Source organism: Bubalus bubalis, chromosome X (genome assembly GCF_019923935.1).
Source record: "Bubalus bubalis isolate 160015118507 breed Murrah chromosome X, NDDB_SH_1, whole genome shotgun sequence".
Taxonomy (NCBI): domain Eukaryota; kingdom Metazoa; phylum Chordata; class Mammalia; order Artiodactyla; family Bovidae; genus Bubalus; species Bubalus bubalis.
The window spans coordinates 18694061-18718653 of record NC_059181.1 but is presented as its reverse complement, the minus strand read 5'-3'; the positions used below and the strand labels follow the sequence as shown (position 1 = coordinate 18718653).

The following is a 24593-nucleotide window of genomic DNA, read 5'->3' as shown; positions in this document are numbered from 1 at the left end:
GATAATAAGTGGAAAAATAGAGAATATAAAAATCACACACACTCTACACACACACACACACACACACACACACACACACACACACTCTCTGCTTTCTGATACTTTCTTAGTCATGGCAGGAGCATCTACTTAAAGCAGGAGCCTGAGTCAGCAACAACTGCCTCATACAACACTGAGAATTTATGTTCTTGGTCAGTGGGAACTTTAGCAATTCCTAGTAATAATGAGTTTGTTTCTCTTCTGGATGCCTTGAGTAAATACTAGATTTACAGTCCCCTTTTCTAAAAGTCACAGACTGTGTTAATGCAAAAGTGTGTATTTTGTTAACGATTCTCACATTCATGAATTAAACTAGTCCTTCACAAACTAGCATAGGTTACATAAAGGAAGATGTGTGTATGTTCGTACAGCTAAGCTACATGTTCTGTGTTCTTAATCCCATGCATTTAAAAATGTATATTTTGGGGGCCTTCCTGGCTGTCCAGTGATTAAGACTGCACTTCCAGTGTAGGGGGGTGCGGGTTTGATCCCTGGTCAGGGAACTAAGATCTTACATGCCATGGGGCACAGCCAAAAAAAAATTGTGTATTTTTTTTAATGTTGAACTTTTAAAAATAAAATTTAAAATATATTAACCCATACTAATAACTTTTTTCATGCAGAGTGATACTATGCAGAAAAAAGATGTCATTACTCACAGACCATTTGTTGAGGAAAACAATCAAAATACAAGAGGCTTTAGAAGACCTTTTAAGGTAGAGTGCTATTTTCCATCTAATTCCTGCTTTAGGTTTTTGCTTTAGAACATAATGTTCTAAGTGCTAGTAAATTAAAAGTTCTTTATGTGATTTTTGAAGTAATAGCTTTAGTATTTCTGGATTATAGTTAACTGTAATCAGTTTCATGATGACCCCTTTCCTCAGAATTTGATTTTCAAATATATTTTACCAGTGGAACCCTTTTTCAGATATTACATGGAAACTCAAATACATAAAACAGATCTAGATGGAGTGGCTGTAGGTGGAGAGGCAGACAAGATCCTGCCCCTTTACCTCTAAGATGTAATCGCATAGTTATAGAACCTTCTCCAGGATTCACCGATTAAGAAACCCTGCCCTTAGACACACAACCCTCACAGGTCTTCCAGATCATCAGAGAAAGTCTCTGGTCCCACATGCTTTGTTAACACATATTTCATCACATTACAATTACTTGTACAGCTATGTCTGATGTCAGTGTTACTTTTAATCAACTGACATGTTTGTTTTTCAGGAACAATTCATGCCTCAAACATGGAATAAGAATTATAGTGCAAAGTATTATATTTCTCTCTCCTTGCTTTCAGAAGTTGGGGTGGTTTTAAAATCCATTTTGACTGAATTTTGATAAATCCTTTTTTCATATTTTTTCCACTCAACAGTGTCTCTTTCCCCTCCCCTAAAAAAGAAAAGAACCTGAGGTTTTTTTGGTGAAAGTAGCAGGCAGTTTGTCTAGAGCAGTTAGCTCACTAGGAGGAAGTTAGTATGACAAGAAAGGTAGTATAAATGATCTCCAGACCATAGACTAGGAGTGTACTTGAGTGATCTTCTGTTAATACCTTGGCTTCCTAAGTCAAAATTTCTAGATGTCAAATTTTTTTCAGTGGGAGTAACACAATTTGTAGCCATTGCCTAGATAAAATTTTTAACTAATGGTTCATGTACCTAAAAGCATGTGTGACATTAGGTTTTCAAAAATAAAAAATAGGGGACTTCACTGGTGGCCTAGTGGCTAAGACTCCACGCTCCCAATGCAGGGGACCCGAGTTCAATCCCTGGTCAGGGACCTATATCCCATATGCTGCAACTAAGAATTCTCGTGCCACAACTAAAGATTCCACATGCTGCAACTAAAAAGATCCCACATGCCATAATTAAAAGAACCTGCTTGCCAGCAACAAAGAGTGAAGATCCCGTATGCTGCGACTGAGACCCAGCACAGCCAAATAAATAAATATTAAAAGATAATAGCTAGGGCCATAGAATATATAAACATGTTTCATACCATCTTTTAATCTGTTGAGCAATGAGGTATAAAACTAAAAATGTAATGTCTGCATAACTCAGAGACAGTGTAGGAAGACTTTCAGATTTAAGTGTTTCCTACATGTTGCACTTCTCATTGGTCATATGTACTTGCTTGTAGTAATTCTTCTAAGACTTGTAAGACCTATTTCCTGTTATCCATTCTCCTTAAGGGAAAATTCTTTAACATTAAAAGGAGATGAAATAATCCTTCCTAAGAAAAGGAGCTATTTCATTAAAATTTACTTTTTACAAAAATTGGACTAATTCAGAGTCAGATAGTAATTACCTTATTAGATGTGTAAAAATGGGAATGTAAATCACAAGATTAGCTCTGATGTATCAAGTTATAATTCTGTTTCACCTGAAATTGTTTGTAGCTTAAGAAAATAATAGGCCTGGCATAAATACTTTTTAATAAACTATTCTTCATTATGCATAATGTACCCATTTGTGAAATCATCGCAGAAAGAGGAATCTACTTAATTTTAAAAATTACTCCTTTGTAAGATACCAGTTGTATATTTCCCACATGAGACATACAAATACTCATTGTCCTCTATGTCTGTTGTAATACTGGACAGTATACAGGCCAGGAAATGTCTTGTTAAGCATAGCTCTTATCTTGGAAATATGTGCAGTAGTGGGATTTTTATGGTAAAGAAAGATTGACTCAAAATTACTGACAAGGATAAAGTTAAGAGAGTTTTTGATTCTCAAGTAGATGTTGATACTTCCTCCACCCATTTGGGATTTGATATATTTCACTATGAATCAGAACAATAATTCTGAAGTTTTTAAAGTTGTGTTTTTCTTAGTATGATAAATTTCAAGAATTTAAAAATTTAACTTAGTAGTTTAAAATATTCATTTTATATAAAATATTTTTAAAATTATTACTACAAAATGAACTAAGAAGCTAATTTGAGGAAAACATACTTTATTACTATCATTAACCTTTTCCCTTTAAATACCTGTAATACCTAGAATTAAGGGCAGCCTAAGTTCCAGACCTTTTGCCCTTTCTTATACTAATAAAGTAGATTTGGAAGCTGTAGTTTTAACATTTAATTATTTTTTTCCTTTACAGACCAACTTTAGAGGTGGCAGATTTCATTTCCAACATAAATCAGACCTAGTACAGAAGAGCTTGTACATTCAGGCTAAATATCAGCGTTTACGGTTCGCTGGTCCAAGGGGATTTATCACTAATAAATTCAGAGAAAGATTACTGAGGGGAAAAAAGGTTAGTTGGATTATTATCATTTAAAAATGTTGAGTGACTTTAGAACTCCTAAAGTATCTATGTTTAATAGATAAATTCAGGTTTTTAAATTAAATTTTGACCTAAGAAGCAGCCTACGTATCAAAGTCTTTATTGCATGATAGTTGAAGAAAAACTTAAAGGAATAATGGTAAAAGATTTGTGAGACCACTTAATTTTAAAATGCCTTGGCTATTATACCTCAAATACTTTAAATATGCCAGCTGTTTGAACAGTTTAGAATTTCTGTCCTATGGTTAATCTTTGAAATGGAAATTTGGGTAAAGACTTAGTATCTGATACATTTTAGCCTAATACAATGTGAATTTTCTAAGTACCAAAAAATATTGAATTGACTACATAAAAATGGCATATAATTACAAAATACACTAACTTTTCTTTTTCCCCATTCATTTGTTTTTTTGTGATAAAATACATATAACAAAATTTGCCATTTTAACCATTTTTATACAATTCAGTGGCACTACTTATATTCACAGCACTGTGCAACCATCATTACTATATGCTAACTCTTACTATTAATAAAAAGTTTCACTACTTGATAATTTGGATTGTGTACTCTTTAGTTGTGGATTGATTTTATTTAAACTTGCCATTTTGGCATTTGAAAATGCAGCATGCTGCTGCTGCTAAGTCGCTTCAGTCGTGTCCGACTCTGTGTGACCCCATAGACGGCAGCCCGCCAGGCTCCCCCGTCCCTGGGATTCGCCAGGCAAGAACACTGGAGTGGGTTGCCACTTCCGTCTCCAATGCATGAAAGTGAAAAGTGAAAGTGAAGTCGCTCAGTCGTCTCCGACTCTTCGCGACCCCCATGGACTGCAGCCTACCAGGCTCCTCCATCCATGGGATTTTCCAGGCAAGAGTACTGGAGTGGGGTGCCCTATATAAAAATAACTTTTGCAAATATTTGAAATGAGAACAATAGCATTTTAGTGTTATGTGAGGCATGTTTGTCAATTTTTGACTCGTTTTTGTTAATTATTTGGGGCTAATATTTTCTTTTGAGAAGTAGATGTATATCTAATGTTACTATCAAATAATCTAGTTGTAGCTTTATAAATTTTCTAACCTTCAGTGTTCCCATAAATATTCATGCTGGTAAAGCCTTTACACTGAGCTTACTTAGTGATTTTAGTAAAACTTATTTTTCAAAATAAGTAGACCAGTAGAATGGAGTTAACAATTGTTTTTTTATTGAAGTTTTCGAGTTGAATAGAATATCTTCTGTAACTTCTCCCACCCTTCAATTTTAACTGACTACCTTAAAAGGTTTTTAATTTCACTGTGTCTGTCACTCTTAGTGTTATGAAAGCTATCTCTTGTTTAAAAATGTGAGAGTGACTGAAGTCATTTTCCCCTTTCAAACACTTCCCATATGTTGGATCAAGGTGCTGCTTCTCTTCCTGTCTCATGTGACAAGTTTCTTTGCAGCAGATCTTCTAGGCATGCGTCCCCAGTCAAAGGTGGCAGCCTGGCTGTTCTCAGGGAAGCTGGTCATTGATCCCCACTCGAGAAGGAAGGCTGAGGCAAGCCTTTTCCTCAATTGCAAGGTTGGGTTTCATGTACATAGCATGTGTTTGTCTTTTGTTAGCTCTGTGCAGAACTTTGAGTGTTAGCTTCAATTAGCTCCATTTTTACCTGTGTTTTTTAGATGATTTTGGGCTCCTGAGTGCTCACTTGACTGTTTGCCTCAGCCTGCAGTGTCTGTATGCTCAGTGAATTTGCCCCATTTCCTCATCCTTTTCTTTGCCTCAGCTTGTTTCACTCCTGCTGGCCACCCTGTTCTTCCAGACCACATTGCCTGCCAGCTTTACTTAATAGCCTGTAGAAACCAGATATCAAGCCTTCATCTTAGGACATAACAAGTTTGTCCTGGAAAGAGCCACAACCTGCTATGGGTCTCCAATCTTTAGGGATTAGGCTTTTTGTATTATCTAGGATATAGTGGTTGTAGTTAGGGTCCCAGGCAGATCGTGGCTTTACCTTCTTCTTGCATTTCACTGCCAACTGAGTGCTTTAGAAGTTGTCCCCATACACTAGATTTTTTAATAAAACAGTGTCTACTACTCTTTTTCTCGGGCCTACCATTCTGGGTACTACTTCAAAGATGTTTGTTTAGTAGCTACTTTGACATGAGCTTTTCTAGCCTGGCTACTGTCAATGCCTGCAAGTCATAGCCAGACTTTGTATCAATTTTTGTTTGAACTTATGTCCACCTCTCTGAGCATGGCATGAAATCAAGCACCTTACTATTAGCATCCTTCTTGACAGTTGGGCTCCACACTCTCCTGAACTTTAGGGAAAGGAATGAGGCATCACAAACTGCTCTGTTTCTGTCAGGGTCTGAACTAAGGTACTTAAGACTAACTTCGCCTTAGGGATGTCCTAGTAATATAGTGCTACTCTGGAATCCCACTCCATAGTACCAACTGGTAGTGTAGACCTAGTCTTCCATTTTACCTTGACTTTCATGCCCTACAGAAAAGAAGTGAAGTCCTGGAGTCTTTGATTTCTTCCAGTGTTGCTTCATCCCAAGCTTTAGCATTGGGGGTGGGGGGGGTACTTTGAAGCTCCTGCCCTGGAGAGAAACCTCAGTCCAGGCAGCATCTGTACCCTGCTTTGGCTTTTTTGACCTACTAAGCAGTTCATTATTTTCATTATTAGACCACCAGCTAGGTTAAGGATGCTTGGTTAATTAATTAATCTAGGTGTCCTGGAGCTTCTTGATTCTGAAATTAGATATGATCCAATGTGTTCACATATGCCTCAAAGTCCACCAGGAAGGTTTACAGTGATCTTGTCTGGATTCCTCACTCTCCGACCATGTTGAATTGTCGAGGCTGATCATTCATAGCTTGACGTTCTTATCATGTTCATCTGTAGTACAGTCTGGTTACTGTGCCATCAGACATGTGCTTCTTGTGTCCAGTACCAAACAGTTTCAGGGAGGAGTAGGGGAGATCCTTGATGTGCTCCTAATATATTTTGTCCATTTACCAGAACTGTCATGGCTTCCCTAAACTACTTTAGCTTCCTAGCTGCCTACAAAGTAGTAAGATTCCAAGGCAGTGTTAGGAACATGCAAAACTAAAATGCTTCCTCCTCATTCATCATGCACTTGTCATATTAACCCAATTCTGGCACCCAAATTCCATTTTATTATGTTTCCTTTGTCTTGGATTCTGTGCTTGGGCTAGAAGATGAGGAGATAGGAGAAGTGTCTGTTACCCCCTGGAAAGAGACTTTTATTCACTGTCATTCATAAGTGCCCCCATGAAATATTCTCTGCTCATCATAAAAAGTTTCCAGAAACTCTTGAGGGTCTGTCTGACTATGTACCAGAGTAGGACGGAGAAGCTATTCAGAATTCATGAAGCCCCCTCTGGGAACATTGCCTCTGAAAAACTGCATTTGGTCAGGAAAACATGCAGCTCCTCAGCGTCCTAGACTCCAGGAGTCCCCAGGTACCTGTCAGCTCAGTGCCTACCAGAGCTCTTCTGAAAATGGATAGGAAGAGGGGAAGGAGAGAGCAGAAAGAAACACTGTGGAGAGGAAGCTAGAGACTGAGATTCATGGCTTTGGGGGTTGGAAAAAAACACAGGGGTCATGAGGTACAAAGATAGAGCAGGAACCAAGATCAGATGAATCAACAAGAACCTATTATGCTCCTGCTGTATCCCTCGAGTTGAAGGATGCTGGGGCACAAAAGAAGTAATGATTGTGATGGTTGCACAACTCTGTGAATACACTAAAAACCATTGATTGTATTTTTAAATGGGTGAAGTATATGGTATGTGAATTATATCTCAAGATGTTAAAAGTAAAATCACACTTGCTGTTCTCCCCAGACCACTGATTTCTCCTCAGGGTCCGTAGCTCTCACAGCTAGCCAGCCAGGCTAGAAACTTGTCCTCCTCACCCTCCTAATTCTTTGACTACAATTGTCCCAGGTGTTCCTATTTAACTCATCTATTGTTCCAATTCACTGCATGTCATTCCACTCTGTGGATGTCTTATTTACTTCAGTGTTTTTCAAACTTCTTTTGCTTACATACCCTAAAAGTACAAAAAATTATCTACCTCCCTGTACATTTTTAGGTTGGTATCTAATACGTTTTTATCATAATTTTAATTTGTTATATAGGATATAATTTATGGCATATTATAAAGAGAGAATCTTAAGTAAAATTGTTACATCATCATTTTAAATCTCTTTGGTGAACCTACACACCACAGGAATTCGATAACTAGCATCCATTTTTTAAAATATGCAGACTTTTTTTTACCTTGAATTTGGATCCCATTTTCCCCATAGACTTTTAACTTTGAAAGTCTTTTAGTGCTCAGCAAATAAAATTTGACAGATAATATTAATAGATTTCTATGACTATTAGTTTGGATTGAATTAATAATATAGTTGATCACAATATTATAAATATATTACAGATTTTGTTAAGTAGTGATTAAACAAAAGTTTTATTGGAAATGCATTTCTCTTTTCAATTAGTTTGTGTGTTCATAGATAAATATTACTTATTACTAGTAGAGTGTATAGGATAATATTGTTCAATTATCGATTCTAATGTATTTTTTCTTTTTGTAGATATAAGTCCTGAGAAAACTTGTTTATAGGATTGTATAGCTGGAAATGAAAGGACTTTTATTATAGCAGTGCCACTCAGTTCTTTGGACTCACTCTCAATTATAGGCCAGAAAATCACTTAGTGATCTGTCATCAAAAAGTATTTGAATATTCTTTTACTGACAGGTTGATTTTGTCCTCCTACAATTAAAATAAGGCAAAAAAATGGAAAGCATCTGACTTGCAGAAGTATGATCTTTATTACTAGCTACTAGGGTTGATTCTGGAGAAGGCAATGGCAACCCACTCCAGTACTCTTGCCTGGAAAATCCCATGGGCAGAGGAGCCTGGTAGACTGCAGTCCATGGGGTCTCGAAGAGTCGGACACAACTGAGTGACTTCACTTTCACTTTTCACTTTCATGCATTGGAGGAGGAAATGGCAACTCACTCCAGTGTTCTTGCCTGGAGAATCCCAGGGACGGGGGAGCCTGGTGCGCTGCTGTCTGTGGGGTCGCACAGAGTCGGACATGACTGAAGCGACTTAGCAGCAGCAGCAGGGTTGATTCACTTTCTTTACACCATCACCAGTATTTCCAGGTGCCCCTTTTTTGGGGGGAGGGGCCCCAGGTAATGCAAAGTACTAAGATTCAGGATAAGAAGGTGTATCTTTCTAGTATAAAAGTATATCTTTCTAGTATAAAAAGGAAGGGAATCAGCCTTAACCCATTGTACAGGCAGATTAATTATGGAAAGCAAGCATTGAGCATTTGAAGGTCTGGAAATTAATCCCCTCCAAACTGTCTGTATCCACATACACTCTGGAAAATCATCATATACCCCTAAGAGTATGTGTTACCCCAGTTTGATGATTGCTGACTTACTTAACCATGCCTCTGTTGATGACTTAAAAAAGTTAAAGTCACTCAGTCATGTCCCACTCTTTGTGACCCCATGGACTATATACAGTCACATGGAATTCTCCAGGCAAGAATACCGGAATGGGTATAGCTGTTTTCTTTCCAGGGAATCTTCCCCACCTAGGAGTCGAACCCAGGTCTCCTGCATTGCAGGCGCAGGATGCATTGTTGCTGTTGATGACTTAGGGATAGTTTACAGGTTTTTTCTTCTGTAAAGCAACTGAGCACATTGACATTTTGGTATCTTGCCGTGGCTTCATTTTTCCTCATTTTTGTTTTCACCAGAAGCACATGAAAAGGCCTGTTTACCTATGCCTAGCTAGCACGCCACATTATTAATCTCTATTACCCGTTGTCAGTCTAATAGCAGAAAATAGTTCTCATATGCCTTTCTTCAGTTACTAATGATGTGAACATATTTTTTATGTGTTACTGGTCATTTGTATTTCTTCTCTCAGTTTCTTTATTTCTGTGCTCTACCAGTGTTTCTGTTGAGGGTTGGTACTTTTTCTTACTGCTTTGTGGGAGCTTTTGATTTACTGAGGGCATTAACTTGTCACGCATTTTGCTGCTATTTATTTTATATTTGTCGGCTTTTGTGTGTGTGTGTGTGTGTGTGTGTGAAATTTTTTTTTCTTTTTTATTTTATTTTATTTTTTAACTTTACAATATTGTATTGGTTTTGCCATATATCAACATGAATTAGCTTTTATGGTGGCTTTTACATTACCGACCTGGTAAATTTTCATGAATCTATCAGGTTAATCCTGTATCTTTTAGATTTCATATCATGTTTGTGCTTATAAAAAAATACCTTACTGTGTTTCCTTTAAGTAGTTTTATGGTTAATTTTTTCAATATATAAATACTTGTTCCTTTTAGAATTTGTCTTTATGAAACAATATAAGGTCAGGATCTAATTTTTTTCCCAATGGATGGTCAGTTTTTCTAACACTGCTTATTGAGTAGTTTGTCCTCCCCTCCCCAACTAGAAATGCCACCTTTGCTGTGTGTTGCATTCTTAGGTATTCCGGGGCTTTTCGGGGAATCTTTAGAGCCTCCAACTTGCTCTCTCACCTCCTGTGATTTGTTTATTCTGTCCCTTTGCTAGTAACACAGTTAATTGTCCCAAAACACAGCCTGAGTCATATCACTCTTGTGCAAACATCTTCCAAGGATTCTGTTGCCTATTAAAAAAAAGAGACCAGACTTGTTAGCCAGGTCCAGCTCTAAGCTGCCTTTCTAACCACATTTTCCCATGTGCCCTCTGTTTTTTGGAGCATAATATGTTTCATGTATTTTTATCTTTATTCATGCCGGTCTCTTGACTAGAAATTGCCTCCAGATCCCCATTCTTTTCTTATTAAACCCCCTCTTTCCTTTTAAGATCCACTGTAAAGTCTTATGAAAGCCCCCTCTTTAGCTCTTGCTTCATTTGGTCTCTAACCGTTGCTTCTTACCTTTCTATTTCCCCAAATAGTTGATCAACTCCTTGAGGATAGAGGGAACCTCATTAGTGTCATGTCTCCCCCTACTACCTTTCATAGTAGTCTGTCTTTTAAAATGCTTGTTGAATGGAATCTAATCACAACACACACAAACACATACATATACACATCTATAGCTCTAAAAAGTTAGTGTACAGCAGCAGTTGTGTCAGGGGTCCCGAGAACCACCCCAGGTTCAGTGATTCACTAGGAGGAATCAGAGGATGCAGCCTGTGGCGACACTGGTAGCTGTGATGTTCAGCGGATGCCGCACAGCACAGTCAGCACAGAGAGGTGCACAGACGAAGTTCAGAGGACAGTGGGTGCAGGTTTTCAAGAGTCCCATCCCAGTGGAGTCACACAGGATGTGCCTGAGACCCCGAACAGTGAGCTGTTAAGGGGCACGCGTGAAATGTTGCCAAGCAGGGAATCTCGGTAGAGACTCAGGGCCCAATGGTGGTCATGTAGGTAGCCCCCGCCAGGCACATACCACATTCCAGACTCTGAGCTAGAAAGCAGATGTTCAGCATAGACCATGTTGTTTGCACAATTTATGCACTCATCGATGGTGAGAACTTCCCGAAATCTAAGTTCTTAGATGCCAGCCAAAGGCCAGCTTTATAAGCAGGCCTTTCAGAGGATAGCAGTCAGGTATGCTATGTTCACTCTTTTCTGCACAGCCACATTTTTGAAGAGCTTGTTTCCACAGGTGGAAGTGCCTGGAGAGAGGTGGGAAAGATCAGGATGTTAGAAATGGTCAGGGAGTATATGCTAAGTATTGTGATTTCTACTGTCTTTACCGAGGAGGGAAGTTGTAAGCTGAGCCTTGGAGAGCAGGACTTAGAAGCAGTACAGCCAAAGATCCATTTTTGTCAGTAGAATGTAGAGTTGGATAGAGACAGGGGTATGCAAATTATAGAGGACCTGGAAATCTGGGTAGAAAAGAGAGGACATGAGGTGGTAGCAGTAGAACGTCTTCCTAGACTGAGAAGGAGAAAACTGTCTGAGGCTGAGGGCTTGGTGGGCAGGTTCCAGGAGGAGGCAAAATGGAGGAAGACCAAAAAGGAAATACTTGCAGTGACACAAGTGTCAGGTTATGAACACCTCGACGAGGGTGGTTCATCTAGGTCTAACTAACTCATATGTCTAGTTCAGCATTCTACTTAACATAGGTTTTCAAATAATTGGAAGAATGTAGGGATCAATCTGAGAGTGAGTGTAGAAGAAGCCATGTCAGGGGTGAAGGTGATGCAGAATAATTACACATTTTTACAAACAAAATGTTTAAGTTGAAGTTTTTCAGAATTATTACAGTTAATGTTTATTTTTAAAGTTGTTAGTAGGCAACAGATAGTTTATTTGAAGATCAATGTAAATGCTATTTATATTATATAATGAGTAAAGAAATAGGATACAGTGAACTCTGGCTCTATTTAAAGGAATGATGTTGACAAAAATATATATGTATGTATTTTGAACATTTCATTAATCAAAATAGAAAGAATTTTCATCAGTACTGTTTTTGTTTGGAATTAGACGTTTCCATACAAATATAAGTGCCAAAAAATAAATAAACTTTTAAATTTTTTTCAGTTTTAATAATATAAGATCCTAGTTAAAAGGTAAGGCTATATGTATTAATAAGTTTTTTAATGTCCCAGAAAAACATGCCATTCTACCATTTTTGCTCTTTTATTAATTGCATGGTCCTGTGTCCAGTTTGTGGTTGGTAATTTAATATTTTGCATAGCATCACAGTATAGAATTCACATTTGTTAAGTCATAGTCTTATTGTTATTGTGAATTCCTTTTCCTGTGTTTATTGAAACCATACATCTTCGTACAATGTAGGTAACCATCCAAAAGCAAGAAAGCTTTAACCCCTCTAATAGCTTTCTCTGCTGTTATCAGTTAAGCTAGAAGAGTCCATATAGTTTTAGAATTAGATACCATATGATGACAAAGATAAAGGTTGTGTGCGTGTCACATTGGGGTCTGTTTTTGAGAGACTAAGGTTTAAGAGTCTTGATTTTTCTGTCAGGGATGTCCCCAATGAAACTCACCTAAGTAGCAAAATGCTGTTTTCATTAACTTACTAATACTAGCCTATTGAGTGCCATATATTCTTTGTCCTACTGACACCATTTGATAGCTGCTTTGATATGTTTTGTTGTTACTTTCTGTCTTTGGGTATATGTGTGTGTGTGTGTGTGTGTGTGTGTGTATATATATATATATATATATTATATATATATATAGCTTTGTGGGGATCTTGAGTACAAGTGGTAATATATTAATTAAAATATTTTGAAAATTGGAGTGTAAACAAAACTCTAGCTCAGATGTTTGAACCGACAATTCTTTTGAAGACCGTATTTCTCCTGTTTTCTCTCAATAGGAATATACAAACATTGACCCAGCAATCTAATCGGAAATTGTTATAAATGGAAACGACACTACAGGACGATATTTGGGAGCATCTTTTTATCAAGAGTTAGAATTGGCACTAAAGCACTAATACTGTAACTTTCTTGATAAAATAATTTTATTTTTCTGTAGTGGAATGCTGCAACTTTTTTACACCTAACAATTGCTTTTAAATTACAGTATTCAATTTAAAAGTTGTATTAACTACAGCTTCTTTTGCAAAAAGTCTCAAAGGGGCATTATTTGTTGATGCATTTTTCTCTGAGCATGGTTTCATAGAGAATTGAGTTATATCCAGACATTTCTATGTTGAAAGTTTTGCTTATGAAATAAAACAAAGTATAAATTGTATAGTGTCTGTACATGAAAGAACTTTAAACAGTGGCCTTACATAGCAATTTTTATATCAGATTTTTCTTTTTCTGATGACATTTTGGCTTACAACTTGAAGTTTTCTTAAGCTTCTGAAGATCGAGGTCTATATACTTCATACATTTCATATTATGACATAAGAAAGCGCAAAAAAGGTGCTTCAAATTTTCCATCAGGTAGTTATGAGTGCACTGAATTTTTAGTAATTGGTTAATTCAATTTTTTTTCCACAACTATTTGTTCTTTTCCAGTTTCAAAATGCTATTGTGAAAAATACATAAAGGTTTTATAATCTATATATTCCATCTTACTTTCCCTCAGGGTAAGCTTGTGCGTATCATATTTTTAAAGGCTTTTAAAAAATTGACAGACAAAAATCTCATATTTGGAAATTGTACTTTACTACAGCATTACACATTTTGCAAGCACATATTATAAAGTTTTCAGTTCAGTTGTATTGAGTACCTACAATGTGTAAGATAACATCGATGGGACTTTCAATGATATTTTAAGTCTCAATACCTTGTTTCTTTGTTTTCTGTGTTCTGCTTAATAATAATATACATTCCCACTTACATTTTTGTCAAATGTTTAATTGTAATGAAATAAAATACTATTGCTCCTTCTGCTTGAAGCAATTACTTGCCAGTTTGTGAGAACATTAATTTCGTATGAGAATTACAGCCCTAGGTATGACCTGTTGATGTTTAAACCACTTCTTTGTACTTAACAAAGACCAAACATAATATACTAAAGGTTGAGAGAGAAATTGGCATTCCTGGTTGAGCATCTCCTGGTCACATTTCTTTCTTACTGGTTTCACAGACCTCAAGAGGCACTATTCTGTTGGTGGTTTTGCTGCTTTTAAAATCTGATGGGTTGGCGAAATCTGGGTAAAGCGTACATAGGATCTCTGGATTATTTCTTATATCTACATGTAAAGTCAATATAAATTTCAGTTTGTAAAAGATCAGCCATAATCTTATCATAGAAAACTACTATAAATATTTTGGAGGATATATTTTTTCAATTAGAAAAACTATTATGTAGATACATAGTACGGACCATATTTTATCCAATAAACCCTACATTTTTCAGTGGTTTTTAGAAAAAGGTTGGGGATAGTTTCAGGTGGAAGGAAGGAGGAAAAAGTAAAGCAGGATCAGAAACTCTCCTTTTCTATTATCTAGCAAACTCAGTGACTGGCAACCACAGATTCTCCAGCAGCAACCAAGCAAGGAAATGGGGAAGATGTCAGTGCAACAGGGCGTGGTGTGACTTGCAGCTCCCCCCACCCCTTGAGTAGTACTGAGCAAAGAAACTGGAGTGATAGGGAGCCCCAGTATGGATGGGGGGACTGATGCTGCGACCAGGTCATGTGGAGGAGACTCAAGGAAAATCCTTGGGAAGGTGAGGGATTTGCTACTGTCTCAGGACCTCAGGGAAAGGGGAAAGATTCACCAGGACAAGGCACTCTCCAGGTTGCAAAGTAGCCTGGGGAAGCCAAAGCCCACAGAGTAAGATACGCCTTTGGGTCCAGTGAGCACCAGTTCTGGACACTTAATGGGAACCCAGACAAGAGAGGATACCAGGTTCCCCAACAAAGTCTTGGCTAAAGGAATGGTTATTATTACTAACTCTGAATCCAATAAAATACACAACTAAGATTTTAAAACCGAGGAATCAGAGTTGTAGAATAGAATGTTAATGTTATAAATCTTGACAGAAATGAAAGTACATCAATCAGTTTGGACATGGTGGGGGTGGGGTGAGGTGGTGTGGGGGGAAAATGGGATGAAGACTAAGAACCAACCACCTCATCTTTCATGGGCAGGTGTCATGTCAAGTTATGGTATCTAAGATTGTGATATAAAATAGAAAAAAAATCTTGTTTTTCAGTCTTTTTCTTGACCTAATGCAGTGGTTCTCAAAGCATCATTCCCCAACCAACAACATCAGCATCACCCATGAACTTGTTAGAAATGCAGATTCCTGGCTGCACTGTCAACCTGCTGGATCAGAAACCTTGGGGATGGCCCAGCAGTCTGAATAACGCCTCTAGGGGCTTTGGATGCTCGCTCAAGTTTGAGAATCACTGACTTAGTGCTTTTAGGAACCTAGCAGCCCTTGTATTTATCAGATGTTCATCAATACCTTCAGTTTCATTTCTAATTATTTTTCTGTAGCATTCAAATAATGAAACTTTTAAAAATAGCAATTTTCACCATCAGTCCTGTCTGTGCATGGATAGAGAGAGGTCAGGACACATGCCCACCCACTGTTAACTCAGATGATTTTTGTAAGTGGTGGGATTATGAGTGACTGTGCTTTTCTGTATTCTGGTTGAATACAATGAATGTTGTATCATTTTTATAAAAGGAAGCCATTTTTTTAAGTAGTAATATTTCATCCTATCCATTTTATATCTGTTACTAAAAATTTATGGAAACAGGTTTTACCTCCAAGGGCTACCCTACTTCTCCTTAGTTCAGAGGGGTTTGCTCCCTGTGTCCCTCCCACATCATCAAATGTGGATAAACATATTTATGTGTTGCATTAGCTTTTAATAAATTGATTTATAATATTTGATATAATTATATATAATTTAAATTCATTTAGAATAGTATATAAAAGGAAGAAAAATTCATTCAACAGTCACACTGCTCATATATATTTAGTGTAAACTAACTTTTGCTATTTTTTATTAGTTTTTTTCTGAGCTTTATCATTTTGGTAGTTGAGATAATACTTTATGTATATTCAGCCTTTGTAGATAGTCACACACATATTTAAAATGTGTTTGCAGTTTGTATGACATTCAACTTTACATATTTTAGAGGACAAGGAGAATCCTGTTCCCAGAAAGCAAAAAATGTTTTCTAAAACCCTGAATTATTAACATTAAGAGAGCATGTTTCTTTTGCTGTACATATCATTTATGATATTAAAAGCTAGATTAAATTTTACAGGTAATTTTCTGAAGCAAATTCTTACCTCAAATTCTAATCCCTTCTAATGATACTTAACATAATATTTCATAAAGAAGAAATTGACTCCAATGTAAAGTTCTTGCTGATGAGAATTTTCTACAAAGGACTGCAGAGAATACAGTGTGACTTACTTAATGGTCTCTTAAGGACTATGGTGAAAAATGCCCAGAAGTTCCTCAATAAGCTAGATATGGAATTACCATAGGACGTAGCAGTTTCGCTCTTAGGTATGTATATACCCACGGAAACTGAAAGCAGATACTGAAAAACTACTCACTGGCATTTTTCGCAAAAGCCAAAGGTGGAAACAACCCAAGTATCCATCAACAGATGACTAGATAAACAAAATCTGGTCTATCCAGACCATGGAATCTTATTATACAGCCATAAGAAGGAATAAAGTGTTGATACATGCTACCTCATGCTTGAGTCTTGTCAACATTATGCTTAGTGAATAAGCCACAAAAGAAAAATATGATTCTATTTATATGACATATAGAATAGATAGGAAATAATTTTGCTTTCTATTTTAAAAAATTTCTCCATTGCTTTGGCTCCTACTCCCACATATGTGAATATTTCTAACCTCCAGGAAATTTAGAATTTTGCCTTTTTTCTCTGTTATTATGAAAGTTATCAATGATGGGTCTTTTCTATGGCTCCTTGTTTATCTGAGCTCCTGCTGAGCTCCTTCTGCCTGGAGACTTAGGTCTTTCCATTCTGTGGTAATTTTCACCTTCTACCATCTCTCTTGAAGCTCTGTCCTTACCTCCGAACCCTCAGGGCAGCACCTGGCAGCATTCTTATTCATTTGGTTTTTTGAATAGGCACAATATTAACATACTTCCACAAATCAAAACTATAAAAAAAAGATACACTAAGTGTCACTGTCTTCCATATTCCTGCAACACTATTCCCTCCCACTCCTTGTAGATAACCAACTTCTGGCTTCTGCCTGTGTTTTTGATAAAGACAAGCAGATACATGTCTGTTTTCTTATTTCCTCTTATGCAGAAGGAAGTATCTTCTATGTCCTCTTCTTCACTTTTGCTCTTTTCACTTAAGAAATCCTAGAAGTCACTCCATGTCATTTTGTAAGGTTGTCCTCCTCCTCCTGTACAGATACACATCCTCCACTTGTCCCTGTGCTCTTATGTTCAGACATTTGGGTAGTTTCTGATATTTGGCAATTACAAATAATGCTGTAATCAATAACCTTGTGCATATTTAGTTTCATTTTGTTGGAGGTGAATCTTCAGGGTAGATTCTAAGAAGTGAGATTGTTGGGCAGAAGGGTAAACTGTATGTGCAGTATTCCTAGATACTGTTGGCTCTTCTCCATAGGAGTTGTACCAGTTGGAATTTCCTCCAGCAGTGCTGGAGACAGCCTCTTTTCCCACTGGCCTGTGGCATGTATTGACAAGGTTTTGAACTTTTGCCAATATGACCCATGGAAAACGCTATATTGGTGTTGTTTTAATTTGCATTTCAACCAGAGATATTTTAATTAATTAGAAATACAGTTGATTTACAATATTAGTTTCAAGTGTGTAGCCTAGTTATTCAATGTTTTTTATAGATTATACTACATTTAAAGTTATTACAAAATAATAGCTTTGTTTCCCTGTGTTGTACAATACATCCTTGTTGCCCATTTATTTTATACGTAGTAGTTTGTATGTATCTCAATCCTCTCCCCATATCTCCCTACTTCCTCTCTCCACTGGTAACCACACTAGTTTGTTCTGTATTTCAGCCTGTTTCTGTTTTGGGGCAGATTTGATCATCAGGTACCAAAACACATTTTACAGATTCTCAATTTGGTATTCTGTAAACCACTTCAGTATACGTGCCTTGAGAACACCATGAACTGTATGAAAAGGCAAAATGATAGGGTACTGAAAGAGGAACTCCCTAGGTCAGTAGGTGCCCAATATGCTACTGGAGATCAGTGGAGAAATAACTCCAGAAAGAATGAAGAGATGGAGCCAAAGCAAAAACAACACCTAGTTGTGGATGTGACTGGTGATGGAAGCAAAGTCCGATGCTGTAAAGAGCAATATTGCATAGGAACCTGGAATGTCAGGTCCATGAATCAAGGCAAATTGAAAGTGGTCAAACAGGAGATGGAAAGAGTGAACGTTGGCATTCTAGGAATCAGCGAACTGAAATGGACTGGAATGGGTGAATTTAACTCAGATGACCATTATATCTACTACTGCGGGCAGGAATCCCTTAGAAGAAAAGGAATCACCATCATAGTCCTAAACGCAGTACTTGGATGCAAGCTCTGAAATGACAGAATGATCTCTGTTTATTTCCAAGGCAAACCATTCAATATCACGGTAATCCAAGTCTATGCCCTGGCCAGTAATGCTGAAGAGCTGAAGTTGAATGGTTCCTAGAAGATCTACAAGACCTTCTAGAACTAACACCCAAAAAAAAAAAAGATGTCCTTTTCATTATAGGGGACTGGAATGCAAAAGTAGGAAGTCAAGAAACACCTGGAGTAACAGGCAAATTTGGCTTTGGAATACGGAATGAAGCAGGGCAAAGACTAATAGAGTTTTGCCAAGAGAATGCACTGGTCATAGCAAACACCCTCTTCCAACAACACAAGAGAAGACTCTACACATGGACATCACCAGATAGCCAACACCGAAATCAGATTGATTATATTCTTTGCAGCCAAAGATAGAGAAGCTCTATACAGTCAGCAAAAACAAGACTGGGAGCTGACTGTGGCTCAGATCATGAACTCCTTATTACCAAATTCAGACTTAAATTGAAGAAAGTGGGGAAAACCACTAGACCATTCAGGTATGACCTAAATCAAATCCGTTATGATTATACAGTGGAAGTGAGAAATAGATTTAACGGGACTAGATCTGATAGAGTGCCGGATGGACTATGGATGGAGGTTCATGACATTGTACAGGAGACAGGGGTCAAGACCATCCCCAAGAAAAAGAAATGCAAAAAGGCAAAATGGCTGCCTGGGGAGGCCTTACAAATAGCTGTGAAAAGAAGAGAAGCGAAAAGCAAAGGAGAAAAGGAAAGATATAAGCATCTGAATGCAGAGTTCCAAAGAACAGCAAGGAGAGATAAGAAAGCCTTCCTCAGTGACCAATGCAAAGAAATAGAGGAAAACAATAGAATGGGAAAGACTGGAGATCTGTTCAAGAAAATCAGAGATACCAAGGGAACATTTAATGCAAAGATGGACACAATAAAGGACAGAAATGGTATGGATGTAACAAGCAGAAGATATTAAGAAGAGGTGGCAAGAATACACAGAAGAACTATACAAAAAAGATCTTAATGACCCAGATAACCACGATGGTATAATCACTCACCTAGTGCCAGACATCCTGGAATGTGAAGTCAAATGGGCCTTAGAAAGCATCACTATGCACAAAGCTAGTGGAGGTGATGGAATGTCAGCTGAGCTATTTCAAATCCTGAAAGATGATGCTGTGAAAGTGCTGCACTCAATATGCCAGCAAATTTGGAAAACTCAGCAATGGCCACAGGACTGGAAAAGGTCAGTTTTCATTCCACTCCCAAAGAAAGGCAATGCCAAAGAATGCTCAAACTACTGCACAATTGCACTCATCTCACACGCTAGTAAAGTAACACTCAAAATTCTCCAAGCCAGGCTTCAGCAATATGTGAACTGTGAACTTCCAGATGTTCAAGCTGGTTTTAGAAAAGGCAGAGGAACCAGAAATCAAATTGTCAACATCTGCTCGATCATCAAAAAAAGCAAGAGAGTTCCAGAAAAACATCTATTTTGCTTTATTGACTATGCCAAAGCCTTTGACTGTGTGGATCACAATAAACTGGAAAATTCTGAAAGAGATGGGAATACCAGACCACCTGACCTGCCTCTTGAGAAACCTGTATGCAGGTCAGGAAGCAACGGTTAGAACCGGACATGGAACAACAGACTGGTTCCAAATAGGAAAAGGAGTACGTCAAGGCTGTATATTGGCACCCTGCTTATTTAACTTATATGCAGAGTACATCATGAGAAACACTGGGCTGGAAGAAGCACAAGCTGGAATCAAGATTCCCAGGAGAAATATCACTAACCTCAGATAGGCAGATGATACCACCCTTATGGCAGAAAGTGAAGAGGAACTAAAAAGCCTCTTGATGAAAGTGAATGAGGAGAGTGAAAAAGCTGGGTTAAAGCTCAACATTCAGAAAGCTAAGATGATGGCATCTGGTCCCATCACTTCATGGCAAGTAGATAGGGAAACAGTGGCAACAGTGGCTGACTTTATTTTTCTGGGCTCCAAAATCACTGCAGATGGTGATTGCAGCCATGAAATTAAAAGACGCTTACTCCTTGGAAGGAAAGTTATGACCAACCTAGACAGCATATTAAAAAGCAGAGACGTTATTTTGCCAACAAAGGTCCGTCTAGTCAAGGCTATGGTTTTTCCAGTAGTCATGTGAGAGTTGGACTATAAAGCAAGCAGAGCATGAAGAATTGATGCTTTTGAACTGTGATGTTGGAGAAGACTCTTGAGAGTCCCTTGGACTGCAAGGAGATCCAACCAGTCCATCCTAAAGGAGATCAGTCCTGGGTGTTCACTGAAAGGACTGATGTTGAAGCTGAAACTCCAATACTTTAGCCACCTGATGCAAAGAGCTGATTCATTTGAAAAGACCCTGATGCTGGGAAAGATTGAGGGTGGGAGGAGAAGGGGATGACAGAGGATGAGATGGTTGGATGGCATCACCTACTCAATGGACATGAGTTTGGGTATACTGCTGGAGTTGGTGATGGACAGTGAGGCCTGGCGTGCTGCGGTTCATGGGGTTGCAAAGAGTTGGACACTCTGGGGAAATAGTTTTCATCCTTAAAAAATTTTAGCACACATGCTACCCAAATGGACAGAAATGACTTCGAGCCTTTCTAGTTTTTTTTTTTTCATGCAATTTGGTCTCTTTCTGTTCATGTTTTAGCTAGCAGGAACTATTCTAAAGCTTTCTTGCCCCACCTAATGGGCAAGGAAGGAAATTGAGCTGCCTTTTTTTGATTGCTGCCTAGAAACCAGTTGAGATTCAGCGCCTCCTATGATGTCCTAGCCTAGCAGTAGTAATGCATGAGTTTTCAGTTGTGTCTGACTCTGACCCCATGGACTGTAGCCCGCCGGTTCTTCTGTCCATGGAATTTCCCAGGCAAGAACTCTGGAGTGGGTTGCTGTTTCCTTCTCCAGGGGAGCAGACCTTAGCACAAAATAAGATTTGAAAGAGAACAAGATACAGAGATTTATAGTCATGGCTTCAACATACTCCTAGAGCATGGATAGCTGCTGCTGCTGCTAAGTCACTTCAGTCATGTCCGACTCTGTGCGACCCCATAGACGGCAGCCCACCAGGCTCCCCCGTCCCTGAGATTCTCCAGGCAAGAACACTGGAGTGGGTTGCCATTTCCTTCTCCAATGCAGGAAAGTGAAAAGTGAAAGGGAAGTCGCTCCTAGAGAGTGTTAATTACTAAGGGTGGTTGACATTTTTTCTTAGCCGTGCTATTGCTAGTTGTGTTATCTTTGGTCACTATAGCTGTTGCTATAGTTAGCCTCTGAAGCCTCAGATGCTCATTTTAAAAAGTTATTTATGCAAAATGAAAATAACATTTTTACTGGTTATAAGAGTAATACACACTTGAGGGGATGAAATATCCTAGAAAGTAGGAGAAAACATAAAGAGAAAAATTAAAATTGCATTCCCACCACTCAGTCGTAACCAGAGTTAACAGTTTGGTCTCAATCCCGTGGGCCTTAGGCACATATATACCCACCAAGCATGCACATACACGCTCACACATTCCCATTTTCCCACTCTCTCTCTCCCTATATAAACTCTCACACACACACATATATGTACACATATATATACATAACAAAAATTTTTTGTACACATAATACACTCACACTTTTTAAAAATTCGATAGTTGTGAACTTAACATTTTGTATTTTTTTGTTCACTACAGTCAACATCTTTTTGTATTCATCATAAAGCTCTATAGCATGATAGTTAACTGCTACATAGTAGTCTTTTTATATATGTGTGCATGCTAAGCCACTTTAGTGGTGGTAAACTCTTTGTGGCCCTATGGACTGTAGCCTGCCAGGCTCCACTGTCCATGGGATTCTTCAAGCAAGAATATGCTATGCCCTTCTCAAAATATTGTTCTGGTAAGGAGCCCACCAGGCTCCTGCTTCTGCTGCTCCTGCTGCTGCTAAGTCACTTCAGTCATATCCGACTCTGTACGACCCCATGGACTGCAGCCTATCAGGCTCCTAGGTCCATGGAATTCTCCAGGCAGGAGTACTGGAGTGGGTAGCCATTCCCTTCTCCTGGGAATTTTCCTGATCCAGGATCTAACCCAGGCCTACTGCGTTGCAGTAGGATTCCTTACTGTTCGGTTCAGTTCAGTTCAGTCGCTCAGTCATGCCCAACTCTTTGTGATCCCATGGACTGCAGCACTCCAAGCTTCCCTGTGCATTGGGTACATCTTTACCATTGCTGTACCTTAAATCTTTTTATCATGAAAGTGTATTTTTTATAATTTTTTAGCGTAATGAACAATGTCTGTGAACATAAATTTTTATACACATGACTTTTCCACTAGCATTAATTTCTAGGAGGAGAATTGTTGGGTCAAAGAGTGCATGTTTTAAAAAATATTTTTATTAAAGTAACACAGGCACATTGGGGTAAGCCGAATAAAGCCACGCCACTAACGACATCCACGTCCTCATCCCTGGAACTAGGACTGTGTTCCCTTCCCTTCCCTGGCCAAAGGAATTTTGCAGGTGTGATGAGTGAAGTTGATGCTCTTGCACTAGAGAGAGTGTTCTGGATTACCTAGGTGGGCCCAGCATAATCACAAAGGTTGCAGCAAAATGGGGAGAGAAGATAGTCCCAGAAGGAGCTGAGATGTTGGGAGCAGAATTCAGAGAGATGTAACTGCTGACGGGAAAAGGGCCACAAACTCCCAAACACCCACAGCATCGAGTCTCTAGAACTGGAAAAGTCAGGGAAATAGATTCTCATATAGAGCCTCTGGAGGGAGTTCAGCCCAGTGACATCCATTTTGGACTTCTAACTTCCAGAATGGTAAGATGATTAGTTTGTGTTGCTTTACGCCCCTCCACTCATGGTACTTTGTTACAGGATGACGGGAAAGTGGTATACACATAAACAAGTGTCCTAAATAAAATAAGGCTTCTTGCCTTATTTTGAGAGTTGGGGCAGTGGTCCCCCACTCTCCTCCCTCGTATTCCTGAGTTCCACTCCCCGGGGGGATTCACTTTCAAACTCAACTCTTTCTTCTGGATTTCCCTCCCTATATCTAAATAACATGCCTATAGTGCTATGTCTTGACTTATTAGTTTTAGGCACTACCTCTGGAGCTCCTCTTAGAATCACTTCTGTTATTCTCCCAAACTTCTCTCCCAAAGTCTTCCAGTATATCATATTTTTTTGTTAATATTTATTGCTTTACAGTAAATGACCACTTAAATATTGTTCCAGGTAGTTTATACTATAGATTGTTTTTTCTTCATGCAATTTATTGTTTTTCTTGATGTTAATAGGTGTCTTGATTTTCTTACTTGCTTAGTTCTGAGGCACTCATTCAAATCTTCCTTATTTCCTATTGCTGCTATCATAAGACCAGAAGTCCAAAATGTGTCTCACTGGGCTAATATCAAGGAGTTGGCAGGACCACATTCCTTCTGGAAGCTCTAGGAGAAAAGTTATCCCTTGTTTTTCCAATTTTTAGAGGTTGCCTGCATTCTCTGGCCACTTCCATCTTCCAAGTTTGAAACAGCTGGTCCAGTCTTTCTCTTCTTTCTCTTTCTTGTGCTGCAGCACTCTCTTTTTTTCCTTTTTTTTTTTGCTGCCTCCCTGCTGCATATTTCCCACTCCAGTACTCTTGCCTGGCAAATCCCATGGACGGAGGAGCCTGGTAGGCTGCAGTCCATGGGGTCATGAAGGGTCGGACACGACTGAGAGACTTCACTTTCACTTTTCACTCTCATGCATTGGAGAAGGAAATGGCAACCCACTCCAGTGTTCTTGCCTGGAGAATCCCAGGGACGGGGGAGCCTGGTGGGCTGCTGTCTCTGGGGTTGCACAGAGTCAGACACGACTGAAGTGACTTAGCAGCAGCAGCAGCAGCAGCTGCATATTTAAGGAACTTTGGGATTACACTGGGTTTACATGGATAATCCAGCCTCCTTGCCGCTTCCCAAGGTTGGCTGCAACCTTAATTTCTCTTTTCCATCTAACCTAACATATTCAGAGGTTCCAGGGATTAGGACATGGGCATCTTTGGGGGGGCATTAATTTGTCCACCATGTCCTCCACCAGGTTTGCTCATGATTATCAATAAGATGTTGCACAAACTCCCTCCTCAAGCTCTCCATGCTGTTTCAGCTAAACTGGTT

General features: G+C 38.6%; 1 protein-coding gene across 12 annotated transcripts in view; it reads left to right on the top strand.

Annotated features, from left to right (window-relative positions):
* The window catches only part of BCLAF3 (BCLAF1 and THRAP3 family member 3), a 51976-nt gene extending 38215 nt beyond the window's left edge, over positions 1-13761 (top strand). For 7 of the 12 annotated variants that reach the window (XM_025277231.2, XM_006041386.3, XM_006041390.3 and 4 more), the window contains 3 exons: positions 663-755; positions 3154-3309; positions 12735-13761. In XM_025277231.2, the coding sequence (XP_025133016.1) occupies positions 663-755; positions 3154-3309; positions 12735-12764 (279 nt within the window). In that variant the 3' untranslated portion in view covers positions 12765-13761. Of the gene's footprint in view, positions 1-662; positions 756-3153; positions 3310-4779; positions 4899-11929; positions 11959-12734 lie in introns of all 12 variants that reach the window. The other 5 variants (XM_006041388.3, XR_326062.3, XR_326061.3 and 2 more) reach the window with 5 other exon arrangements.
* The last annotated feature ends 10832 nt before the right edge of the window (positions 13762-24593 follow it).